General features: G+C 44.9%; 1 protein-coding gene across 1 annotated transcript in view; it reads right to left on the bottom strand.

The window, feature by feature from the left end:
• Nucleotides 1-3,927: 3,927 nt before the first annotated feature.
• ltc4s (leukotriene C4 synthase) overlaps nucleotides 3,928-23,939 on the bottom strand; it is a 33,623-nt gene continuing 13,611 nt past the window's right edge. Inside the window, exons 4-6 of the mRNA XM_034180962.1 lie at nucleotides 16,580-16,650; nucleotides 16,230-16,311; nucleotides 3,928-4,105 (exon numbers count right to left, since the gene is read on the bottom strand). Coding sequence (XP_034036853.1) covers nucleotides 3,973-4,105; nucleotides 16,230-16,311; nucleotides 16,580-16,650 — 286 coding nt within the window. The 3' untranslated portion in view covers nucleotides 3,928-3,972. The remainder of the gene's footprint in view (nucleotides 4,106-16,229; nucleotides 16,312-16,579; nucleotides 16,651-23,939) is intronic.

Raw genomic sequence — 23,939 nt, 5'->3', positions numbered from 1 at the left:
TTCATTTTTATTATTAATATTCTGCTCATCTACCTCGCTGTGTTCTATGAATTTCTTGGCGTTGGATCAGTAGAGTCTCATCTTAAACATGTTTTATTCTGAATACGTCCTGAATTGGAGCAGCACCTGAAGGAGTTCAAACCTCCGAGCAGGATGATGAACGTGGTTCCTGGGGGGACAAAAAAAAACACCCCAGAGTGACTTAAAGTCGTGGAAATACCAAAACAAAAGCATAAAATGTAATTTTAGGAGCGACTCCTGCTTCAAACTCCACCTCCTGCATTTCACTGCTGGATCCTAATCAGACTCCTGCTGTTTGTTTACAGGCTGACCTCTGACCCCTCACTTCCTTCCTTCCCTCCTGCATTCTTTCCTTGTCTCCTATGAAAGTCTGCTCGCGGTCACAACAGCAGAGTTCAGGGGCCTCATGTTCAAAGACTAACATGGACTTTCTACTAAAAGTTGGCGTTCGCCAAAACCCTGAATCTGGTGTAATCACAAATATATTCAGATGTATCAAAGTGTGTGTAGGCATGAATCCATGCACGTTCTGTTTGTACATCCCACTGAATGTGGAATTGAGTGTGGAACCGATCTCCTCCTTTGCCACGCCCCATTTAAATATGCAGTTTCATGTAAATAGGCCCTTTGAGCAGGAATTCCCCACAACGTCACATCAGACAACATGAACACAGAAAAGAAATTATGCTATAGATCACTGGAAATGACGCTGAGACACGCAGGGACAGTTTATTCAGTACACTGTTAAATGGATTAATCACAAAACTGGAAAAATGTTTGTGAGAGCTACGGAACACGAGTGTGTGTGTGTGTGTGTGTGTGTGTGTGTGTGTGTGTGTGTGTGTGTGTGTGTGTGTGTGTGTGTGTGTGTGTGTGTGTGGCAGAAAGGCAGAACAGCACGCACAGCCTGACGTTAAAAAGGGTGATGCGCACCTCCGCTGACAGCGTGATGTTTACAATTTACATGCGTGTTTATTGACAAATACAGAACACAGGAAGTCTGTTAAGAAGCTCTGCAGATCACCATCAAGCAAAAATTTAAAAAACATTAATAATAATAATAAATGTGAATGTGCACATGCACAAATGTGTCTGCACTGGTTTTTGTTCAGAACAATTACACAAACTATTTTAACACAAGCAGCCCCCCCATGCAGGCAGCTGCACAGCGAGCCAAATCACACATGATTTGAACACTGATGGAATGAAAATGTTTCCTATTAACAGAAACAAATTCATCATGTGACGGCATCTTTATAGCAACGTGTGCAGTTAACAGCTCCGGTTACATTCTGGAAACCGGCTCTGGCTGCAAAATGCGCTGTAATGTTGGAACGTACAGTAGTGTTCAGAATAATAGTAGTGCTATGTGACTAAAAAGATTAATCCAGATTTTGAGTATATTTCTTATTGTTACATGGGAAACAAGGCACCAGTAGATTCAGTAGATTCTCACAAATCCAACAAGACCAAGCATTCATGATATGCACACTATTAAGGCTATAAAATTGGGCTATTAGTAAAAAAAAAAAAAAAAAGTAGAAAAGGGGTGTTCACAATAATAGTAGCATCTGCTGTTGATGCTGCAAACTCAAAACTATTATGTTCAAACTGCTTTTTTAGCAATCCTGTGAATCACTAAACTAGTATTTAGTTGTATAACCACAGTTTCATGATTTCTTCACATCTGCGAGGCAATAATTTTGTTGGTTTGGAACTAAGATTTTGCTCATTTACTAGTGTGCTTGGGGTCATTGTCTTGTTGAAACACCCATTTCAAGGGCATGTCCTCTTCAGCATAAGGCAACATGACCTCTTCAAGTATTTTGACATATCCAAACTGATCCATGATACCTGGTATGCGATATATAGGCCCAACACCATAGTAGGAGAAACATGCCCATATCATGATGCTTGCACCACCATGCTTCACTGTCTTCACTGTGAACTGTGGCTTGAATTCAGAGTTTGGGGGTCGTCTCACAAACTGTCTGCGGCCCTTGGACCCAAAAAGAACAATTTTACTCTCATCAGTCCACAAAATATTCCTCCATTTCTCTTTAGGCCAGTTGATTTTGGCAAATTGTAACCTCTTCTGCACGTCTTTTATTTAACAGAGGGACTTTGCGGGGGATTCTTGCAAATAAATTAGCTTCACACAGGCGTCTTCTGTCACAGCACTTACAGGTAACTCCAGACTGTCTTTGATCATCCTGGAGCTGATCAATGGGTGAGCCTTTGCCGTTCTGATTATTCTTCTATCCATTTTGATGGTTGTTTTCCGTTTTCTTCCACACGTGTCTGGTTTTTTTTTTTTTTGTCCATTTTAAAGCACTGGAGATCATTGTAGATGAAAAGCCTATAATTTTTTGCACCTGCGTATAAGTTTTCCCCTCTCCAATCAACTTTTTAATCAAACTACGCTGTTCTTCTGAACAATGTCTTGAACGTCCAATTTCCCTCAGGCTTTCAAAGAGAAAAGCATGTTCAACAGGTGCTGGCTTCATCCTTAAATAGGGGACACCTGATTCACACCTGTTTGTTCCACAAAATTGACAAACTCACTGACTAAATGCCACACTACTGTTATTGTGAACACCCCCTTTTCTACTTTTTGTTTTACTAATAGCCCAATTTCATAGCCTTAAGAGTGTGCATATCATGAATGCTTGGTCTTGTTGGATTTGTGGGAATCTACTGAATCTACTGGTACCTTGTTTCCCATGTAACAATAAGAAATATACTCAAAACCTGGATGAATCTTTTTAGTCACACAGCACTACTATTATTCTGAACACTACTGTACCTGGATGAGATTCAGATGATTGTGTTCCACACAGCTGGTGGCTCGGCTCCAGGTTGACTGGCACACTCCTGACCGATCATCCAGCTCACGCTGGAATGCCCCTGATGCCAGGATGCCCAGCATGGTCAGCACCTGTGTGGGCACAGACTGGCTCCTCGCCGTACAGCGCTCTGGGACGACCAGAGTTCTGTGCACAACTCCAGTAACAGTGGCCTTGGTAAATGAAAACAGCTTATGACTCAATTATCATCATTTGGAAGTAAATCCTTGTGTTCCCTGAACACTCGTTCACATCGGATTTCACCATTTGCAAGGTCCTCTAACAACACTAACACAGCCACTGTTAGTGCCATTTTATGCATCACTTTGCGTGTGCTCTTATATCCACCCATATAATTGCAAACGTGGGTGTGTAAATTGTTCATCAGTGTGTCTCTGATGTGCACATCACTCTAATGACTTCATGGTTTTACACTATTAACAGTTCCCTGTGTCACCTGTACATGTCCACAGTGGAACAATATCTGTAGAAACATGCAGACGCCAACCAGGATTTTTGCCTGATGCACCGCACATTTCCACGCTCACGTCACGTCTGATACATCTGCATGTGGACGTGGAGACGGGTGTACGCCAGGTTTTTGTGCGTACGCACGCTTTGTACATGAGGACCCTGGATCTGCGTGTTGACTTGAGTTTTATGCCCAATGACCTGGAGGCAACACCACATCACATGGAGAACGGGTACTAGGGGACGGGCCTCAAACTGGGAACCTTCTGCTTTGGAAGCATGCCCACAAACTGCTCAGCCGTCATATTATCTGGTCCAAATCAGAGTGAAGATTTGATTTGTGAATGTAAAAGTTGCAAAATGATTTTATCTCTACTGCTTGGAGCAACTCGATGGGTTCTGGGCCGCAGCTTCAGAATCGGATCAGTCTGGTTCTTTTGGGCTGAGCAGCAGTGTGTCCACCTTCCAGGTCCATCAGAGCATCAGCTTTTGAGGAGCTCCACAGACGCACAGAACCAGTCACAGAGAGCCCAACTTTGATTTATTCATTTATTTTAAATCATCCTGATGCAGAAATATTTACGACCTTTAACCTCACAGTTCAGTTTCTTTTTCTCCCACTTGTCCTGCTGGTTCAGAGGGTGGACACCAGCACCTCCAGGAGGTCCAGGTTCAGGTAGAGGCGGCAGAACGAGGAGAAAACGCCGAGAGTGGAAAAGCCAATGAGAAGCCAGAGAACGCGGGCAGTGAAGTAGAGGGGCGCCAGGCTGCAGAGACACACAGCGATTATCGATTATGAAGATGACGTGAAAACAGTGACAACAGCAGGAGTGAGTCTGAAACCTGTCTGACATGACGCAGACTAACCAGAACCAGGTTGTGTGCAACAGGTCTGGTCCATCAGTGTTAAACACAGACTGAATGCTCCGAGCGCACGGGGCTCCGCCACCAAACTCAGCTATCCACATCTTTGTGACATCATACAGCAGGCTGAGATTAAAGCCCTGGTCCCACCGAATAATGAAGGATGAATAATGAGCCACGTACACAATGAATTTTGCAGAGTAAAATACGAGGTCTGTTAGAAAACTATCCAACCTTTTTATTTTTTGCAAAAACTATATGGATTTGAATCATGTGCGCTTGCATCAGCCAAGCTTGAACCTTCGTGCACATGCGTGAGTTTTTTCACGCCTGTCGGTTGCGTCATTTGCCTGTGAGCACGCTTTGAGTGAGCAGTGGTCCACCCCCCTCAGTGGATTTTTATTGTGAGGAAAATGTCTGAACGATTTGGAGCTTTGCTGCATCAAATTTTTCCAGAAACTGTGAGAGACAGCCAGGTGGAAACCATTCGGAAGATTCAGACAGCTTTCAGGCACGAATCTATGGGGATCACACAGATTAAGGAGTGTTACAACCGGTTTAAAGACGGCGCACAATGGCGGAGGGCGCGCCGCGCTCCGAGCGGCTATCAACAGGCTGAAACGACCAGATCATTTCCAAACTGAACGCTGTGTTGATCCGGGACATCGTCTGACTACTACAGAAATGGCAGAAGAGGTGGACATAGCACTTTTTCGGCACATTCCACTGTTACGGGAGTTTTTGTCATGAAAAGACGTGCGGAGGAATTCGCACGTCGGGACGGAGCCGCTAATAGCACGGGACAAAAAGCAACGCCATGATGAAGCCTCACAGGACATGTTGTGGCATGTCCAGCTCGTCCACAATTTCTCGGATAGTCACATGACTGAAAAGCCACCGAAAGCCATCTGAATCTTCCGAATGGTGCAAGAGCTGGGCATGTTACAACATGTCCTGTGAGACCAACACGGAGTTGCTTTTGTCCCGCGCCATTAGCGGCTCCGTGGCGAATTCCTCCGCTCCTCTTTCCATGACAAAAACTCCTGTAACAGTGGTATGTCCACCTCTTCTGCCATTTCTGTAGTAGTCACATGACGTCCCGGATCAACACAACGTTCAGTTTGGAAATGATCTGGTCGTTTCAGCCTGTCGATTGCCATTGTGCGCCGTCTTTAAACCGGTTGTAACACTCCTTAATCTGTGTGATCACCATAGAATCGTCCCTGAAAGCTGTCTGAATCTTCCGAATGGTTTCCACCTGGCTGTCTCTCACAGTTTCTGGAAAAATTTGATGCAGTAAAGCTCCAAATCGTTCAGACATTTTCCTCACAATAAAAATCCGCAGAGGGGGGTGGACCACTGCTCACTCAAAGCGTGCTCACATGCGAATGACACAACCGACAGGCGTGAAAAAACTCACGCATGCGCACGAAGGTTCAAGCTTGGCTGATGCAAGCGCACATGATTCAAATCCATATAGTTTTTGCAAAAAATAAAAACATCGGATAGTTTTCTAACAGACCTCGTATACTCTGCCAGGATAACATTTGGTCACAAATCAAATCTATCACAGGGTAAAATCAACTCTATCACACTATGAATGACTCTTATTGGAGTTAAAAAATGTGATTTGACAAGATGGTAAAGCTGGTTTCACTCTATAATAGAGTGTGTTTAACTCTGTTTGGACTGGGACCACATGTTATCCTGACAGAGTATATTTTACTCTGCAAACTTTACTGTGTAGCATGATTTTTTTTTTTTTTTTGGTACGAGTCCAATTATTCAACAATCATGGGAGAATAGTGGCTCTGAGAGGCTCTTACAGGCAGAATATTCAGCTAACAAGGCTCATCTCTGAGCATAGTGCTAATTTCAAGAAGCTCAAAATTTAACAACAGCAACCATGGGTGGTGCCAAGAGGGCACTAGGAGGTGCTAGAGCTTCCCCTGGATTTGTCATAACACCCCCAAGAAAATAATTCCTCCTTTATTATTTTAATTTAATTTCATCACTTGTTTTTAAGGCCTTGTCTACACTGAAACTGAACTTCTGCTATACATTCTTTTTCTTTGAGATTTTCAAAAAGTGTTCCATTCAATAAATATCTCCACAGATCCAGTGAAACCACGTGACAATGCTGTAGTACATATGCCAGGCCTGTATGTGGGGCTGTAACGCTACAAAAAATGGAGAGGAAGACGTGGGCTAATGTAGCAACAAAATCTAACACTTTAGAAGGCAGCTCATGGATAAAATAAAGTATTTTAATCTGACTTGTTGCCAGAAATCATCATCACAGATGAAAACTGTTGTGCAGATGACACCCTTGTTTTGCAAGATGACGCCTGGAAATGCGTTAATTCGTTATGATGGAAGTTACTTGAAGGTTTTTTTAAAGATGTCCCTCAGTGTTTGGGTGAGTTTCTCAGACAGCTGGAGGACGCCAGCACTCCCACCACCAACAAGAAGAAAAAAATAATAATATGCTAAATTAAACTTTTAAATGACACTGTTTTACAGAGGCAGGGTGATGACATAATTTCAGTTTTCCACAGTAAGACACTTCTGGCATTCAGATTTATGAGATTCAATAAATACTGCACTCATAAAAGAAAATAAACATTCATCAACAGAACTGGTTGTTTTACACAAAATGAGTGTAATGTGATATTCAATGACATCACGTTCAACAATGTCATGATAATAATAATAATAAATTTCATTTATAATGGAGCTTTCATTAATAAGAATCTCAAAGTGCTACAGGAAAAAACAAGGATAAATAAGAGAAAACATAAAATCTTAAGATAAAAACAGTCAGCAGAATAGAATAAAACCGAAATAATAGAATAGAATAAAAAGACTACGATGCAACAGATTCAAATTATTGAGACCTGTGGCACGCCTGTCTAAACAGGTATGTCTTGAGGCTTTTTTTTAAAAGCTTCCACAGTCTGTGGAGCCCTCTGGTGGTCAGGGAGGGAGTTCCAAATATGAGGGGCAGCTGAACAGAAGGCCCTGTCTCCCATGGTGTGAAGTCTGGTGCGAGGGAGACGGAGAAGATTATTGTTATATGAACGGAGGGAACGGGAGGATGTGTGGGGAGTGAGGAGCTCTTTGAGGTATGTGGGGGCATTGCCATGGATGCATTGATGGGTGATGAGAGCAATCTTAAATGGATTCTGTAGGTGATGGGGATCCAATGAAGGTTATGGAGTATTGGTGTGATGTGTTCCTATTTACATACTCTCATCAGAATTCTATCTGTACTGTTTTGAATGTACTGGAGCCTTTGAAGGTTTTTCCAGAGATTCCAAAGAGCAGGGAGTTACAGTAGTCAAGCCGAGAGGACACAAAGACATGGAAGAGTTTTTCAGTATCGATGACGTCGTACTGCAGTGAGTATAGTTTCAAGTTGCTGAAATGGTTCGGTTTTTGTTGCTCAAATATATATGAGTGGAATTGGAAAGAAGTGAAGTCTGTGCCGTGTAAAGAACTACCTGAGGAACAGCAGAAGGCACAGACAAACCAGTGACCTGGTGTCACTCCTGGTAATTACCCCTCAGAGAACACAGCCTCTGGACAGGAACCAAATCTTTGAAGCTTTTGCTCTTAACCACAATAACAGGCGCATTGTGCTGTTATAAAGATATCAATGGGAGGGGAAAGATTTTCTCCTCTGCCTGCTGTTGGCATTTTTTTCTCCTGAAGCTATAGTGGCTATAGTAGCTTAGTGACTGTCGCAGATCAGAATGTGGCTGTGTAGGCACGCCTGCGAATGTGGCAGAGGTGTAGCAGAGAGCCGTCGTGACACATGAGCCCTTAGCACCCTTATAAAAATACCAAGCTCCTCCATAACACCTGCAGAAAAATATCTCTGGAGCCGCCACTGACAACAGCATGTGACAGTTTGTGTACGAGGTACTACGAGGACAAATGAGATGAGGATTTTAGACGCATGTTTGTGGTAAGGACGAGGCTAAAAGTTAACTATTTGTCATGTTTTAATAGGTTGGTAAAACAGTTGCATGTTCATTCCTTCTTTATAAACAGCTGTAAAAGTATGTTTATGATAGATTTAACATCTTGTTATAAAGGATCAGATGAAGCGCGCTCTGTGCGCGCTGACACAATGACTCGCACTCAAGACGAGCATTTACGCAGAACGTGAGAGCACAAAAGAGCAATTTTGCAGACATTAACAGATGAACACAAAGTTAAAAGTTGGATTACCGGTGTCAAAATGAAGACGGCCATTTACGCAGAACGTGAGCGTGCAAAAGAGAAATTTTGCAGACATTAATGTACGAACACAAAGTTAAACGATAAAGCCAGTGAGAAGAAGCGCATTTAATGCCTCTGGAACACAGGTGAATATTAGCCTGGTGCATGGACGCGCACACCAGCCGGACTGTGCAGGAGCGTCTTTTTTTTGGACTGTGTTTAAAAAAAATGTGACAACATCTTGATTGAATGCTGTGAACTGAAAACTCACACTGTAAAGGGACCAAGTGTGAGAGGGCTGAAGGTTTGGACCAAACCCATGTCTAAACATGCATCAACGTCACGTTATCATGGTGCAACATGGACCATATGTGGCTTGATGTGGATTAAATGCGGTGATATGAGCCACTCGAGGCTGGACGGGGCCCAAATGGCAGGTCAGTCGTGGCTCACTAGAGGCTGATACCTGGCATACGTGAGGTACAGAGAGGAACATAGAGAGGCCTTAGTAGTGGATATGTGATGCCTTAAAACGTGGATCATTCTTCAAATAATCACTGACACGCTCACGCATGGCTCATTACTCATGGCTTATTATTCAGTGGGACTGAAAGCTCTGTCTGTCACCGGGGTTTGTCTTCAGTGTCAGAGATCTCAAATTGCTCTCTGCCTCTGAACGTGTGTCACACCCATGGCGCCGCGATGTAAATAATGCACACGTGTTTGAGTGACAGTCCAAAGATCACCTATGCAGGAATCACGAGGTTTGATTGGCCTTTTGATGCGATGCACTCGGCGCAGCGTTTGCTGACGCAGTGAAACAGCTTCATCCATTTTAATCATGTTTTATGTTTTTTTTTTATATATAACGACTGAGTTGATTCTTGTCATTTGATTGGTGCTTTGTATGTCACATGACATGGATTAATTCATCCCATTTGTGCACTGCATTCAGAGTGCGGCTTGGTTCCATTTAGAGTGCAAATTTGGTTCCATACGTTTGGTACCATTGCACTCTCACGTGCACGCACGCCATCATGCACATATGTGATCACGCGCGCACGTCCTCATGCATGCGCACATACTCATGCACACACAACGACACGCACACACGTGCTCGCGCATGGAGATTGTTAGCAGGAAGAGAGAACAAAAGCTGGACTCATTTCTGACGCGATTTTTTTTTTTTCCTGCACTGAGGACGTACACAGTCTTATTTTTGTTGTTCACGCACGCACAAGCGCCGACCAGGTTCCGTGTGTGTGCGCGCGCAGGGGACACGACTCTCCTGAGACATAATTTGAGCTAACTGACACTGCTAATTCTTGTAAGACACACACACACACACACAAAACCTGGACTAATTTCTGACGTGACTTCTTTTTTTTTGCTGCACTGAGGAGGTACACAGCTCGACCGAGTCGGTTGCGTGTGCGCGCAGGACAGCGATGTGATGAATTGACTGAGTTAACTGATGCTGCTACACACACACAAAATCCACTCCACTGTAAGGTGTATGGATGCGTGAAGAGCTGCTCACATGAAACACTGATGTGATTTTTGGCTGGACTGAGGAACTACAGAAAGCCTTTTTTTTTTATGGACGTCCGAAGTCAGTGCATAGCATCACTGGACTACACGTCACAGTGGAACACCAAAATGTAAGTCCCTTTTCTGTTGTTTATAAATTAATAAAATATCAAATGACAATGATCTGTTTTAGCCGTTATATAAAACAAATAATGAATGTTTTTACATTCTTTCAATGGTACGAATATTTCATGAGGTGAAAGCTGGAACATACCATTCAACTTTCACCTTGTTGAATGGTATGTTCTAGCTTTCACCTCATGAAATATTCGTACCATTCATTCATCTTCTACCGCTTAGTCCAATTAAGGGTCGCGGGGGGCTGGAGCCTATCCCAGCAGTCATAGAGCGCGAGGCGGGGTACACACAGGACAGGACGCCAGTCTGTCGCAGGGCCACAAACAGACAAACAAACACAGACACACCTACACACACCTACGGACAATTTAAAGATCCCAATCCACCTAACCCGCATGTCTTTGGATGTGGGAGGAAACCGGAGCACTCAGAGGAAACCCATGCAAACACGGGGAGAACATGCAAACTCCACACAGAAAGGCCACGGGAATTGAACCAACGACCTTCTCGCTGTGAGGCAACAGTGCTAACCACTAAGCCACCGTGCTGCCATATTCGTACCATTGAACTCATAAACATTCATTATTTGTATACTATTTTCTGCTTGTCGTCTGTTAAGTTTGATCGGAGGTCAGCTCTGAAAAGTACACCGCTTTAGCTTTTAAAAACAAACTGAGTGAAGGGACAAAAAGTCATTAGTTATGGAGAAAAAGCAACCTGACTGGCTGGTCAACGTCCCATAATGTGTAGACCATCAATTTCTATTTAATCCACTAGATGGCGGATGCAGCCTGTGAGCTGTTGCCAGCAGCTGCCACCTTGCTAAGAGTTATTCCACGTTATCAGTCATTAGATTAAACAGAAATAAATTGTTTGCTGACTTAAACTTGGGTTAAAGTGATCTGAAAACACTGTTTTGTGCAGTGTTCAGATGCTGCGACAAGCTGACAAACGACTATCAGCTGGTTAAATAAAGGTTAAGTAAATAATAATAAATTGTGGAGTGAGCTTTAAAGGGTCCCTGCCACGCCATGACATTTTTACATATTCTTGAAGAATAAAAAAAGCTTTTTCCACATGTTGTCTTTGTTTTTGTTTTTTACCATAAAATTACACTGAACAAGGATTTAGACGTTTCGTTACCCATCTGAGAATTTTAATTTACCGCCTCCGAGTTGACCTACTTTTTCGCTGCAACGGATGTAATGTCATGCGAGTAAATGTGTCGCAGCGCGGCTCTGTTTACCAACACGGCAGACAGTGATTGTAGCGAAGATTTAAGTGACATATCGATTGTTTTTGAAGATGATTTGTTTTTTAGAAGATGAGGAAGTTTCTGATGAAGATATTAACGATGTAAATAATGAGCAGCTCCAAACCGTGTATGTTCCAGCCGAACGCGACAGAAAGAGGATGAAGCACAGCTGTCAGCTCACAATAGCAGCGTTGAGGAGGACGATACAGAATGGTTTGTTCACTCACCACCTTTTCTTATACCCTGGCAAAAATGATGGAATCACCGGCCTCGGAGGATGTTCATTCAGTTGTTTAATTTTGTAGAAAAAAAAGAAGATCACAGACATGACACAAAACTAAAGTCATTTCAAATGGCAACTTTCTGGCTTTAAGAAACACTATAAGAAATCATGAAAAAAAATTGTGGAAGTCAGTAACGGTTACTTTTTTAGACCAAGCAGAGGGAAAAAAATATGGAATCACTCAATTCTGAGGAAAAAATTATGGAATCATGAAAAACAAAAGAACGCTCCAACACATCACTAGTATTTTGTTGCACCACCTCTGGCTTTTATAACAGCTTGCAGTCTCTGAGGCATGGACTTAATGAGTGACAAACAGTACTCTTCATCAGTCTGGCTCCAACTTTCTCTGATTGCTGTTGCCAGATCAGCTTTGCAGGTTGGAGCCTTGTCATGGACCATTTTCTTCAACTTCCACCAAAGATTTTTCAATTGGATTAAAATCCGGACTATTTGCAGGCCATGACATTGACCCTATGTGTCTTTTTGCAAGGAATGTTTTCACAGTTTTTGCTCTATGGCAAGATGCATTATCATCTTGAAAAATGGTGTTAGGTGTTAATGATGGCTTTCATTTAGCTTTTCTGTATGTAAATCCCATTTCCTTTAGGCGGTTTCTTACAGTTCGGTCACAGATGTTGACTCCAGCTTCCTCCCATTCGTTCCTCATTTGTTTTGTTGTGCATTTTCGATTTTTGAGACATATTGCTTTAAGTTTTCTGCCTTGACGCTTTGATGTCTTCCTTGGTCTACCAGTATGTTTGCCTTTAACAACCTTCCCATGTTGTTGTATTTGGTCCAGAGTTTAGACACAGCTGACTGTGAACAACCAACATCTTTTGCAACATTGCGTGATGATTTACCCTCTTAAGATTTTGATAATCCTCTCCTTTGTTTCAAATGACATCTCTCGTGTTGGAGCCATGATTCATGTCAGTCACTTGGTGCAACAGCTCTCCAAGGTGTGATCACTCCTTTTTAGATGCAGACTAACGAGCAGATCTGATTTGATGCAGGTGTTAGTTTTGGGGATGAAACTTTACAGGGTGATTCCATAATTTATTCCTCAGAATTGAGTGAGTCCATATTTTTTTCCCTCTGCTTGGTCTAAAAAAGTAACCGTTACTGACTGCAACAATTTTTTTTCCTGATTTCTTATAGTGTTTCTTAAAGCCAGAAAGTTGCCATTTAAAATGACTTTAGTTTTGTGTCATGTCTGTGATCTGCTTTTTTTCTACGAAATTAAACAACTGAATGAACATCCTCCGAGGCCGGTGATTCCATAATTTTTGCCAGGGGTTGTAAATGATCATTTATTCCTGGCACGGTGTGTTTGTGTATGAAAAAAAATTATTTGAGCAGCACAGCGTGCTTAAATTCAGGAGTTTGTTCTAAAATCACTGAAAATAAAGTTTCTGTACATTCTGTATATATTTAATCATTTATAAGTCAGTTTCTTGTGATTGCTAATTCTTCACTTTTTATTCAAAGCAAATGATTGCAAATCTTTATCTGAAAAGCTGTAGACCCAAATGGGATGGGGGGAAAGATTTTTAAATAAAAAAAATTTTTACTTCTATATCTGTTGTCAAATTTTATCAGGCATAATATTGTAGAAAAATGTTTATGCTAAATGGAGACTTTCCTGTCTAAAATACACATACAGAACATCTGTAATCATAAATTGTATCACATCTAATCTACTTAGAATGAACATAAGTCTGAACAAAAAATAGGCTGTTCAGTTTACATGCATATGTATATTTGGAAAACACAAAAATGTCAATGTTCTGTTTTTTTTTTTTTTTTCCAGGTGTTCATGTGAACACAGTCAGCCGATGCCACTCGTGATCAAGTCTCCTACTCATATCAGGGTCAGCTTTGCAGGTAAGTTGTCTATGTTATCTCAATAACACCCTAACTTTCAAACAGCATTTTTTAATGTATATAAGCAATGTTTTTATTAATGTTGTTTTAAGTTCTGTTTTAGGACTTTGGTGGCAACCCTTCATTTGAATGAAAATGCAGGAAGACAACAAAAGCAGACAAAGCAAGAGAGACCAAGGTTCAGAATATACTTTCCTTAGTGGAAAAGATGAGCATTCACAGTGAGAAAGTTAGCCACATATCCAACATGTGATATGTGGAAAATGAAAAAACAAAACAGATTATTTGTATATTTTTATATAGCATGATAAAATGAATAAATATACAATTTCACATGTTTAACATTGTTTCATTCAAATGAGAAGTGTTTTACAATTTGTTAAAAACCATTTTATTCAGTCTATGTGAGCGACAGCAAAAGAGGTTCTTCAGATCTGCAAAACACCAAACCGACCAGAAATCCCCACCAATGAACCTCCCCCACTGAGCAGCCAACATGAACGGACAAAGCTGAGGCTGATGCTGGCAAGCGGACCAGGTACCACCGATGAGCCCAACCCCTCACTCCAGAGAAGGAAACTGGAAGCCTGTGTAGTCGGCTGATGGTGATGAAAAGTACTCCTTATTTTGAATACAACACAAGCTGGTAGTGGCAACCTTCAGTGCCTTCCCAAGTGTCCCCAGCACAACCGCACAAATGGCTGATACGCGATATGACGATACTTTCTGCAACAAAAAATAGCATGGATTCATGTTCAAAACAACAGTTCATTCTTTTTGTATATGAATATTTTTTTTTTACTTTTTTCTATAAACCATGTAAATGAAACTTTCTAACTATTTCATGTGCTTACTCGTACTGTGGAGCATCATGTAGGCATAGTGTGCCACTCTGAGGACATCTGCATCCAAACACACAATCGAGAAACTAGCCAGCTGTGTGACACATTGAGGATTTTCGCCACCACATTGCATCTCCGCCAAGACTGCAGAAATTTCCTTGGAACAGCGAGACTCGATCACGAGTGGCATCGGCTGACTGTGTTCACATGAGAAATCTTCTCTATAATCGCGCACTATGCCTTCGCTGTCCGTGTCTGCCGTATTGGTAAACAGCCGCGCTGCGGCACATTTACTCGAATGATGTCACATCCGTCACAAAGACAACATGTGGAAAAAGCTTTTTTTATTCTTCAAGAATATGTAAAAATGTCATACCGTGGCAGGGACCCTTTAAGTGTACATTATATGTAATACAAATGATTTGGGGAAATTATTAAATTACTGAATAAAGGTTAGAAAATGATTTTTTATGTCAATCTGTTTTCTGTAGTGACTTCAGTTTTACTGCCTGAGTGCTTTGTCGTGATAAATATCTCACTATTCATTAAGTGATTCAGTTAGAAGTCTCACTTTCATACATCTCAATTTATCCCTTTTAATTAGCCTCAGGTTTTTTCTTCACATCAGGTTTTCCATCCTCAAATATTCTGTAAGAGTCAATGCATAGAATGGAAATGTTTTTTCTCTCAATTTGGTGTGTCACATGACAGTCGCTTTGACATTATATATTCTACTAATATAAGAATATACATGAATGAGATTCATTTCTCTATGACATGCTCCATATTTCAGTGTAGTGCTTTCAGATTTCTTTAAACTTGGTCGAAAAATTATTGAATAATCTTCCTTTCACCCTAGCTGGTGTGGCTGTTTTATCCATTTATTTTATTTTATATTTTCACAGAGAAACATAAAGCAGCACTGCAGTTGGGTTAAGAGCTGTCTTTAATATTAATATATTTAATATGATGTGAGCGTATGAAGCTCTCACTTTCACCCCTGATTATTTCCCATCTTTAACTTCATAATGAAATGAATTAAGGATCAGACTAGTATCTCGTGTCGTGTTAGACAGTGTGTTTGACAAACTGATGGTAATATTTTCTGTCTGGACTGGGAGGAACAAATTCATTCAAGTCTATTATATAAACAGTCTGATCCTCTTGGACAAATAGTGGCTGAACAAATGTAGGACTGAGTTTGAATAAATGTAACAGCACGGAAAAAGTAGATTTATGGTGAAACTCTCCTGAAAACATTGATCATGTCCACATTGATTTCTATTTATGTCTCCTCAGAAATCAGTGGTGTAGACGGAGCTCTTCGAAGATGCTCTCTGGATGCCACAGGCACCCCCCAACAAAACAAAGAAAATATGACACACTGGCTTTTGGACCTAATACAAAATAAATAGACACTTTTTCCCCCAATTATTTGACAACTTTTCCAACCAGCTCAGATTTGAAGTGGGCGGAGCTTCTGGATGGTGGTGATGCAGTATGAACAGATTTTATTTATTCTATTAACACCTCGAAGTCCTTTCAATCTGTCTCAAATTAAGTTTGATCGCAGTGTTTGGACGATTTGCTGATGTTCACGTGATAACATGATTATCTCACTACTTTCAGATAGTGACCAACCGAAAGACACTCAAATTTTTTATGATTCATTCTATTTCAAACATGCTGCAAATCCAGAAGGAGGTTAATTAAACACAAGGTTCAAACTCAATTTTTTTTGCAAATAATTTGTTTTTGTTGTTTTCCATCTCGCATGAGATCTTGTTTTAAATAATAATCAGCTTCATTGTTTCCAACAACTAAACTGCAGTAACAGAATGAGACAAACAAACAGCGCCCCCTACCGTCCCTGTGCTGACTCTGAGTAGTGTCTGAAGTAAAGGAGGCGTCCATATAAATACAGCAAACCACAGCACGACGATGCACCTGCGGAAACAACCCAAAGATCAGAGACAGTAAAACATAAAGCAGGTTAAAATAGAAAATAGTTATTTGAACATTAGTCCATTTGAACCCGTCTGACTGACTTAACTTTGTTAAATCTAATTTTAAACTGGACTCTCAGAATGAACTCATTTCAAACACCTGAAGACTTTAAAATCAGTCAGATCCAGTTCACTTTGTGCTTAAACTGGTTCAAACAAAGCAGGTGAAACAGATCACAATGATTGATCAAAGATCAAACTGAGGTCACCTTGGCTGAAGAAGACTCCGGCCGTCCACAGGAGGACCAGGAAGATGGGAAAGTACTCGGAACAGTTCATTCTGCACAGACAGTTTGAAGCGGATTAGTCCACCTCGTGACATCTCCATTCTTTATGACATCAGATCAGACGAACCAACCAGTCACCACGCATCACGCCGTGACGTCACAGCGTCTCAGCACAGTTCACCAAATTCATGCTTCTGTCTCTTTGATGAGCTTCAAGGAGATGCTGATTTATTTTTCCAGCAGGACCTGGCACCTGCTCACAGTACCAGAACCACTAGTACCTGGTCTGGTGGCTGTGGTACTAGTGGACATTATTGGACCCGTAGGTGAGACCTCAGAGTGTCTGTGGGGTATTGTCCGGGGTGGACATCAGACCAACAATCTGGAGGAGTTGAAGGTAACGATGAAAACAACCTGGAGAGACTGAGCCCATCCACCATACTGACACAGGAACTCATTCATTAACATGTTCCACATTTCTGTATTATGTTCTTTTTGTTAAATTGCTCCTATGGAATATTCTAATATTTGGAGATAAGATTTTTTTTTTTACGAGCTGTAGGATTTTATCCAAATTATTAAAATGGAAAAAAAAAATATTTTTGAACCATTTTAGTTTGTCACAAATCTAGAATGTTTAAACTTGTATGTGAAGTAACTTCATGGTGTCCACCTTCCTCTTGAAAGCAGTTTCAGCACCTCATTCTTGTATTGAACAGTCCCTCAGTGAGAAGAATCCAAAGTTTGAGCCCAATTTCTACATCATTCATCTAAAACAATAATCTCAGTCCCTGAAATCTCTCAGATTAATTGGACATCACAGACCAAAACTCCTGAACTCTCTCAAAGGACCAGAAATCTTCCAGCAGGTGACCTTCTTCTTGACAGTGATCCTCCCTGTCCCACAACCACAGTCAGGTTCAGATCAGGTTTCCCAGCGATGAGACGATTTACCAAAACTCAACCCAGATACTCAAAAAGACATTTAGATGTGGATCCAAATTAACCTTCCAGACAACTTCAGTCCACACTGGGTTCAGTATTTAGATGCACTTTTGCTTCTGCAGCTGGTTCAGTAAACAGAAAGACCAGGCTGCTGGATACTATACCACAAGGTGGCGCCCTCAAGAAGGCGTGACCACTGGGCTAATAAACATTTAAAAACACACCTGGTTGGGGGCGCTAGTGCGCATTCAAAGGATGTAGACGTGTTTAGCTTGTGCTCTGAACGCAACTTTGACAAACTGCGTTTGCACCACGTTTTATTTGCTTACATGCTTAGATTTTTTTTTTTTTTTTTGGTGATTTGCCTTACATGAACCGTGCTCATCGTGACCGTGAACAATGGCGAAGTCAAGCGCCTCAAGTAAAATCAAGACCATGAAAGGCTACGTTAGCACGATTAGCAGTGCTAATGCTAGCGGTAGCAGTAGCCGCGCGGAAGAATCCTCCTCTAAGTCTCAAGCGACTGATACTTATGCAATGTGCAAGGAGATTGGCAAGGATATGTCTGACACCACTCGTGGGATTAATGAGCATTTCGATGCCTTTGAGACTAAGTTTCAGGCGCTTTTAGAAGCGCAGGCTGACCTGCAGCAGCGCATGACCGGCCAAGAGCAAGCTACCAGCGCCCTTGATATGCGCATGGGGGAACTTGAAGCCAAGTGTATAAAATTGGAAGAGCATGCTAATCAACTCCAAGGCAAAATACTAGATTTAGAGGCTCGCTCCCGCAGGCAGAATATAAAGATTGTTGGCATTGAGGAAAGGTCCGAGGAAGGAAGCCCTACTGACTTTGTGTCCTGCTTAATCCCGGAGTTGTTGGGCAAGGAGCATTTTCCACACCCGGTGAAAATCGACTGTGCACATCGCTCTTTACAGCCTAAACCAGCGGCAGGCGCAAAACCCCGTACCATACTGGCCCACATTCATCATTTCCAGGTGAAGGAACTAATTCTACACCGCAGCAGACAACAGCCGATGGAATATAAAGGGCTGATGTTCCCGGATTACACCAACGAAGTGGTGAATCAACGTTGTGCTTTCCGTGGCACAATGCATGCCCTGTGGAAAGGTGGGAATTAAACACATATTACGTTATCCTGCCAAGCTTCATGTTTACTGGCGAGACAACGAGGCACCGAGGATTTTTACTGACCTGAGGGAGGCTATGAAAGAGGCTACCCATTTCTTGAAAGACGACGAAACATGGGAGAAATGAGAAAAAGTATGACAGCGGTTTGTACTGCACGGTTTTCAGTTAACGATGCTTGTTCGCATTGGACAAGGTGAGCGTTACGTCATGCCAGTCAAATCCGCCAAAGTGCTTATTCGGACTGTCTCATTTGTTTAATTTTGAACAATTCAACTAAGTGCTGTTTGGTTATGCACAAATGTGGATTTTGTGCTTCTAAGCACTAACTTGGCTTTACTTTTGAACCTTGTCTGTTTATCATTCTTAGAATTTAGTGGTGTGTTTTGTATGCTGCCATCTTGCGGTTGGAGCTTGTACAGAGAGAGGATTAGTCTGGCAGCTCCAGTTTTGGTAAAGAGGGTGTTATGTGGGCCGCTGAAGAGGAGGTACTGCTGGCCCACCACCACCAGAGGGCGCCCTGCTTGGAGTGCGGGCTCCAAGCACGAGAGGGCGCCAGACCCTGAAGAAGTGACAGCTGTCACTCATCTACACCACTACATAAGCCGGACTGCAACTCCACCTCCCCGCCGAGAAATCAACTACCGAAGAGGTAATTTTCTCTGCTGACTCGAAACGTTGAGTAATAATCTGAACTTCTTTTGCAGCCGTTATCCTGTGGTGTTTGCCTTATCTGTGGGATTGGCGTTTGGTGTGATCAGCGACGGCTTCGCCTCACACCCCAAACCAGATAAGTGGTTAAACAGGAGCTGAACGAGTGTGTGATTGGAGGTGGAGGTGCTCCCTCCTAACTGAGTGCAGACTGTGGATTACTGAGTGTGTGAATTCACACTCATCCATCCTGTCTTTGTTTTCTGCCAGCAGTACCAGGGTCGACAGCCGAAGACAGAGGCCACCTGGGGACTCGGGACTTGGCGGCTCCGGTGTTCTTCAGGCCGTTGGTGGTGGAAGCCGTGTGGGACGCGGCTCATCTCTCGTCGGGGGTCTTCTATCTTCGAGCCTGCCCACACGTCACCTGGTGTTAATTGACTATAGTTGTGTGTTGTCACAACATTAAATTGTTAGTTATTGGCTTATTCATTGTCCATTCCTTTGCGCCCCTTGTTGTGGGTCCGTGCTACGACACCTTCCCAACAGGATTTCTCGGCATTCGTCATGGATTCCGAGGGGCGTCAACCCGAGCTTGAACGGCCAATGGAAGAGCCAGGAGCGCAGGCGTCAGCGGGAGGCGTGTTGAGTGAGCTGCAGCAGATTTTAACCGCCTTCACGGCTCGGCTGGATTTGGTGACCGAGCAGAATGTTCTCCTTAACCGGAGGGTGGAGGCTCTCACCGCCAGGGTGGCAGCGCGATCAGGGCGCTGCTGCAGCCACTCCTCTTGCTGGTCCTGGGCCCGTAACAGACGTTCCACTGGTCGTTCAACGACCCCCCCCCCCACCGTCCCCTGAAGCATACATAAGCCCTCCGGAACCGTACGGAGGCTGTGTTGAGACGTGCGCAGACTTCCTCATGCAGTGTTCGCTCGTCGTTTCACAGCGTCCTGTCATGTACAAGTCAGACGCCAGCCGGGTGGCTTATGTTATTAATCTGCTTCGAGGAGAGGCACGCGCCTGGGCTATGGCGCTTTGGGAGCAGAATTCACGGCTCCTAACGTCTTATGCTGGGTTTGTACGGGAGTTCAAACAAGTTTTTGACCATCCCAACAGAGGCGAGACCGCTTCGAGCGTGCTGCTGTCAATGAGACGGGCGTCGCAGCGCAGCCGAGTATGCAGTCGACTTCCGCATCGTGGCAGCGAGGTCCGGCTGGAATAACGTTGCGCTCCGCGCCGCCTTCGTAAATGGACTGTCTCCGGTCCTGAAGGAGCACCTGCTGGCTAAGGAGGAACCGCGGGATTTTGACGGGCTTGTCGATTTGGTTATACGCTTAGACAACCGTTTGAATGAGCATCGTCTGGAGCAGGCCGGGGGGCGTGACCGGGCATGAGCCGTCCCTCCCCCTTCCGGTTCCGAAAGGGTGACGTCGTCCCCACGCTTCACTGCCAGAGAGCTCCGTGTGGCTACAGCTCCCCCTGCTGAGGAGGCTATGGACACGAGCAGGGCCAAAGTAAAGACAAACGTCAGACAAAGGAGGCTAGCCCGCGGGGAGTGTTTTGTCTGCGGCTCTTGTGAGCATATGCAGAAGGACTGCCCCAAACGGTCAAACTACAACGCCCGTCCTTAGAAACTGGGCTAAGGGTGGGCCATAACACGCACGCGGGGAAACCCCGCAAATCTGCACGAATCCCAGTAACGATCCTTTGTGGGGATCTAACCCTTCACGCCCCAGCACTGGTAGACACGGGGTCGGAAGGGAATCTGCTGGATAGCAGATGGGCAAAGGAAGTAGGGCTCCCCCTGGTGGGTCTGCCGTCACCATTGCAGGTGCGAGCACTAGATGGCACCCTGCTTCCGTTAATCACACATCAGACACAGCCTGTGACCTTGGTTGTGTCTGGAAATCACAGGGAGGAGATCGTGTTCCATGTAACACCTTCTACCTCCCGAGTGATTTTGGGATTTCCGTGGATGGTGAAGCACAATCCCCAGATAGATTGGCCGTCCGGGGTTGTGATGCAGTGGAGCGAAACCTGCCACCGGGAGTGTTTAGGATCCTCAGTTCCTCCCGGCATGACGGCTAATGAGGAGGTTAAAGTCCCCCCCAATCTATCGGTGGTGCCAAAGGAGTACCACGATCTCGCTGACGTCTTCAGCAAAGATCTGGCGCTCACTCTTCCCCCGCACCGACCGTACGATTGTGCCATCGATTTGGTCCCGGGCGCTGAGTACCCGTCCAGTAGGTTGTACAACCTCTCACGTCCAGAACGCGAATCAATGGAGACCTACATCCGGGACTCTTTAGCTGCCGGGCTGATCCGGAACTCCACCTCCCCGATGGGTGCTGGTTTCTTTTTTGTGGGCAAAAAGGACGGTGGACTCCGTCCATGCATTGATTACAGAGGGCTGAACGAGATCACGGTTCACAACCGATACCCGTTACCTCTGTTGGATTCAGTGTTCACGCCCCTGCATGGAGCCCAAATTTTCACAAAATTGGATCTTAGAAACGCGTACCACCTGGTTCGGATCCGGAAGGGAGACGAGTGGAAGATGGCATTTAACACCCCGTTAGGTCACTTTGAGTACCTGGTCATGCCGTTCGGCCTCACTAACGCCTCCGCGACGTTCCAAGCTTTGGTAAATGACGTCTTGCGGGACTTCCTGCATTGGTTCGTCTTCGTATATCTGGACGATATACGAATCTTTTCCCCGGACCCTGAGACCCATGTCCAGCATGTACGTCAGGTCCTACAGCGGTTGTTGGAGAACCGGCTGTTTGTGAAGGGCGAGAAGTGCGAGTTCCACCGCACTTCTTTGTCCTTCTTGGGGTTCATCATCTCCTCCAACTCCGTCGCCCCTGATCCGGCCAAGGTTGCGGCGGTGAGAGATTGGCCCCAACCAACAAGCCGCAGGAAACTGCAGCAGTTCCTCGGCTTTGCAAATTTCTACAGGAGGTTCATTAAAGGCTACAGTCAGGTAGTTAGCCCCCTGACTGCCCTGACCTCCACCAAGGTCCCCTTCACCTGGTCGGATCAGTGCAAAGCCGCGTTCAAGGAGTTGAAATGCCGGTTCTCGACTGCACCAGTTCTGGTGCAGCCTGATCCTGATCGCCAGTACATAGTGGAAGTGGATGCCTCTGACTCAAGGATAGGAGCCGTGCTGTCCCAGAGCGTGGAGGCTGATAAGGTTCTCCATCCTTGTGCCTATTTTTCCCGCAGGTTGACCACAGCTGAACGGAACTATGACGTCGGCAATCGGGAGCTCCTTGCGGTGAAGGAGGCTCTTGAAGAGTGGAGACACCTGCTGGAGGGGGCGTCGTTGCCTTTCACGGTTTTCACGGACCATCAGAACCTGGAGTACATCCGGACCGCCAAGCGGCTGAACCCCAGGCAAGCCCGTTGGTCTCTGTTCTTCGGGCGCTTTGACTTCCGGATCACGTACCGCCCCGGGACCAAAAAACAAAAATCGGATGCGTTGTCCCGGGTGCACAAAGAAGAAGCCAAGGCGGGGCTGTCGAACCCCACCGAGACCATCATCCCCGAGTCCACTGTCGTGGCCTCCCTCACCTGGGACGTGGAGAAGACCATCCGGGAGGCCCTGGCAAGGAGCCCGGACCCGGGGACCGGCCCCAAGAACAGAATGTACGTCCCACCAGAGGCCAGAGCTGCCGTATTGGACTTCTGTCACGGATCCAAGCTCTCCTGTCATCCCAGAGTGCGTAGGACCGTGGCAGTGGTCCAGCAGCGCCTCTGGTGGGCGTCACTGGAAACCGACATTCGGGACTACGTCCAGGCCTGTACCATCTGCGCCAGGGGCAAGGTAGACCATCGGAAGACCTCTGGACTCCTCCAACCCCTGCCAGTGCCTCACCGCCCCTGGTCTCACATCGGCCTGGACTTCATCACGGGCCTCCCGCCGTCCCAGGGCAACACCATCATTCTCACGATAGTGGACCGGTTCTCCAAGGCGGCCCACTTCGTGGCCCTCCCGAAGCTCCTGATGGCCCAGGAGACGGCAGACCTCCTGGTCCACCACGTCATGCGGCTGCATGGGATACCATCGGACATCGTATCAGATCGTGGTCCCCAGTTCTCTTCGCAGGTTTGGAGGAGTTTCTGTAAGGAGCTGGGGGCCACCGTGAGTCTCTCGTCCGGGTACCACCCCCAGACAAACGGCCAGGCAGAGCGGGCTAACCAGGAGTTGGAGCAGGCCCTTCGCTGCGTCACCTCCGTGCACCCGGCGGCCTGGAGTCACCATCTGGCCTGGATCGAGTATGCCCATAACAGCCAAGTCTCGTCTGCTACCGGCCTCTCCCCTTTTGAGGCATGTTTGGGGTACCAGCCCCCATTGTTCCCGCTGGTGGAGGGAGAGGTCGGTGTGCCCTCGGTCCAGGCCCACCTCAGGAGGTGCCGCCGGGTGTGGCGGACTGCCCGCTTTGCCCTGTTAAAGGCCCGGACGAGGGCCAAGACCCATGCGGACCGCCGGCGTTCCCCGGCCCCCACATACCAGCCCGGGTAGGAGGTATGGCTTTCGACAAAGGACAGCCCTCTCTGTGTGGACTCCCCGAAGTTGAAGGACAGATTTATTGGACCCTT

The sequence above is a fragment of the Thalassophryne amazonica genome, chromosome 11 (genome assembly GCF_902500255.1).
Source record: "Thalassophryne amazonica chromosome 11, fThaAma1.1, whole genome shotgun sequence".
NCBI lineage: Eukaryota > Metazoa > Chordata > Actinopteri > Batrachoidiformes > Batrachoididae > Thalassophryne > Thalassophryne amazonica.
The sequence above is the reverse complement of the archived record's forward strand: the minus strand, read 5'-3'. Positions and strand labels throughout refer to the sequence as shown.